The sequence below is a fragment of the Echinops telfairi genome, unplaced genomic scaffold, assembly GCF_000313985.2.
Source record: "Echinops telfairi isolate 266 unplaced genomic scaffold, ASM31398v2 ScPeMD7_7469;HRSCAF=8507_1, whole genome shotgun sequence".
In the NCBI taxonomy this organism is placed as follows: Eukaryota; Metazoa; Chordata; class Mammalia; order Afrosoricida; family Tenrecidae; genus Echinops; species Echinops telfairi.
In genome coordinates this window covers 29,768,543-29,771,650 of record NW_022111373.1, presented here as the reverse complement: position 1 = coordinate 29,771,650, position 3,108 = coordinate 29,768,543, and the positions used below count along the sequence as shown (strand labels likewise).

Here is a 3,108-nt window from a genome sequence, read left to right as displayed (position 1 = left end):
GAGATGCAAGACAAAAATCATAGTCCGTTGCAAAGATGAAAATGGTGGCGACCCCCATATAGCTGCTGACCTGTTACCTCACAACCTTTAATTGAACTATTTTATTTTTGTCAGCAAAAATTTGAGTTTAAAAGAATTTCCATTTTACATAATACAATGTAACATTTAAGCAACCTGGGAGCAGATTACTATTAATCAAACGTTAGAAAAGAAAACTGCTGTGGCAGATTTTTAGCCGCTGAAATTTTGTGCTCCATCAGACCATTGAGAAAAGCAAATTCTGACAACATTCATTATTTCAAACTTGAGCTCTATGGGGTTCAAAGCAACCCTTCCCTGTTTTTTCCTTGGGTTTTATTTGCATGTACAAAAATAATTAAATAAAAGTGCTTAACACATGTCCCACAGATACCCTAAAATGAATTATTCACTTCCTGGCTTTGAAAACAAATACAGATCCGCAGGCACACACCCACACACTTACAAGCAGGGACCAGGTAAGCAGCTCTAGGGCAGTGGCCGAGTAGAATGTCAAGAAATTGGATCCAGTCTAGGATTCCAATTACCTAATGAAGGTGATCTGTTTTCACTTTAATTTCTTTAAGTAAACCATTACAATAATCTCTATTATAGAAAAATCCTGCTTCAAAATCACAATTAGAAATGGAAACAAATATTCAGCGGACCAGTCCATCTTTATTTGGGTGGGTGGGATTTCAATTCACAAAGAAATACACAGGATAAAGACTTAAGATGGTGCAGTCACAAAGAACCCACGACAGGGTCCCCTATCGATTTGTACTGGTAATATCACCCAAAAGAAAAACTTGTCATCGGCAATGTGTAAGACATAACATTTAATTTTTATTGGTTTATTAGTGAGTAAATCGATACATAATAATTACTATCCTAACTCTAGCAACACCATTGCATTGTCCCCTTGCAAGATTACTCAGCCCATTTTCATCGTTAATAATTTCCCAGCCTGACTGTGACAACCCGTGTGACTAGAATCCACTCTTGCCAGGCCCCTCTCCCACCTGCCACCCATCGCAGTCAGGGCTAGCGAAGAAGAAGGTCAGTGTTTGCGCATTTGTGATCCGCCTGTGCTTTGTGTCCGGGTTGCAGGTGGGGAGGAGGAAGAGGCACAGAAGAGGAGCTGGCGGCCAGCTGCCGCCTAGCCGCCCCTAGACCCTCAAAAGCTGGCCTTTTCAGCGACAGAAGCAGCAGCGGACGCATCCACTCGGAAGGCCAGAGGACCTGCAAGCAGCGGCTCCGGACCGGGCAGCCGGGGGCGCCAGCCCCTCATGTTCCGCAGAAAGCGCCAATGTGAGCGGGAGGCGGTGGGGAAAGCCCTCCGCCCCCGCGAGGGAACCGGGGAAGCCCGCTGCAGCTCCTCCCGCGGGCGGTGGGGATCCCCTCCTCCGTCCCCGCCCCCACCCTCCCCCAGCCCCAGTGCAGAGGCGGTTAACCCTCTCCGTGCCACAGCGCAGCGCACTAGCGCTCGCTCGAGCGTCGCGCAGCAGCCTGGATTGGGGGCTTTGGAGCCTGGCGGTGGTGGGCGATGATCAAGGGGCTGATCATCCCCTAATCCCACAGCAACCGAGCTGTGGGTCAGACTTTGGGGAGGCCCCCTGGCCCTATTACCCTAGTGAAGCCATCAGTCAAACTTTTAATCCCCAAAGCCACCTCTCCCAACCCCCTGCAGTTGCTTGGCAAGCCGCCTGCAGCCCTCCCTCAGCCGGGCACTGGGGGAGAGGTGGGCGTGGGGTGCGAGTGCTGCTGTTCTGCAGCCCTAGGAATCGTGGATGCGGAGACAGGAATCTGCACTGTGCTCGCGCCAGACCCATGGCCAGAGTGGCCCGACGTGCTGCAGTGTCCAGGGCAGGTGATCCGGGATGCGCGACCTACCGGCACTAGTAGGAGGTGGAGGGAAGGGTGCCCACCTCGGCTGTATTGCCAGGGGACACCCTCCCCCGGTAATGCTCAGTGGTGCCCCCTATCAGCAGGTGGAGCCCACACCCTTGCCCTCCGCCAGCGGGGCCTGAACCCCCAGGGTTTGCCTCTTGCAGATGTCCCCCTCCCCAGCGCTCTCCCGCACACGCTCCCCAAAGCCTCGCGCCGCAAACTCAGTCTTGGTCCCCGCAGGTGATGTCATGCCCATTGTTTTGGTGCGCCCAACCAATCGGACTCGCCGCCTGGATTCTACCGGAGCCGGCATGGGCCCTTCCTCGCACCAGCAGCAGGAGTCCCCGCTCCCGACCATAACGCATTGCGCAGGGTGCACCACCGCCTGGTCTCCCTGCAGCTTTAACAGCCGGGACATGGAAACCCCATTGCAGTTCCAGCGCGGCTTCTTTCCCGAGCAGCCGCCGCCGCCGCGTTCCTCACACCTGCATTGCCAGCAGCAGCAGCAACCGAGCCAAGACAAGCCGTGCCCGCCCTTCGCGCCCCTCCCGCCCCAGCCCCACCACCCGCACCTCGCGCACCAGCAGCCCGGCAGCGGCGGGAGCAGCCCATGCCTCCGGTGCAACAGCTGCGCCTCCTCCGGTGCCCTGGCGGCGGGGGCGGGGGATAACCTGTCCTTGCTGCTCCGCACCTCCTCGCCCGGCGGCGCCTTCCGGACTCGCACCTCGTCTCCGCTGTCGGGGTCGTCGTGCTGCTGCTGCTGCTCGTCACGCCGGGGCAGCCAGCTCAATGTGAGCGAGCTGACGCCGTCCAGCCATGCCAGTGCGCTCCGGCAGCAGTACGCGCAGCAGCCCGCGCCCGCCGCCCAGTACCACCAGTGCCACAGCTTGCAGCCGGCCGCCAGTCCTAGCGGCAGCCTGGGCAGCCTGGGCTCCGGGCCCCCGCTCCCGCACCCCCACCCCCACCATCACCACTCGCACCCGGCGCCCCACCAGCCCCACCAGCCCCAGGCGCGCCGCGAGAGCAACCCCTTCACCGAAATAGCCATGAGCAGCTGCAGGTACAACGGGGGCGTCATGCGCCCGCTCAGCAACTTGAGCTCGTCCCGCCGGAACCTCCACGAGATGGACTCAGAGGCGCAGCCCCTGCAGCCGCCCGCAGCCGTCGGGGGAGGTGGCGGCACGTCCTCCCCGTCTGCAG

The 3,108-nt window shown here is 58.0% G+C and overlaps 1 protein-coding gene across 1 annotated transcript in view; it reads left to right on the top strand.

Annotated features, from left to right (window-relative positions):
- Positions 1–1,074: 1,074 nt before the first annotated feature.
- KCNN2 (potassium calcium-activated channel subfamily N member 2) overlaps positions 1,075–3,108 on the top strand; it is a 197,710-nt gene continuing 195,676 nt past the window's right edge. The window contains exons 1-2 of the mRNA XM_030888905.2: positions 1,075–1,329; positions 2,149–3,108. The exon at positions 2,149–3,108 is cut by the window's right edge and continues 365 nt beyond it. Of these exons, the coding sequence (XP_030744765.1) occupies positions 1,308–1,329; positions 2,149–3,108 (982 nt within the window). The 5' untranslated portion in view covers positions 1,075–1,307. The remainder of the gene's footprint in view (positions 1,330–2,148) is intronic.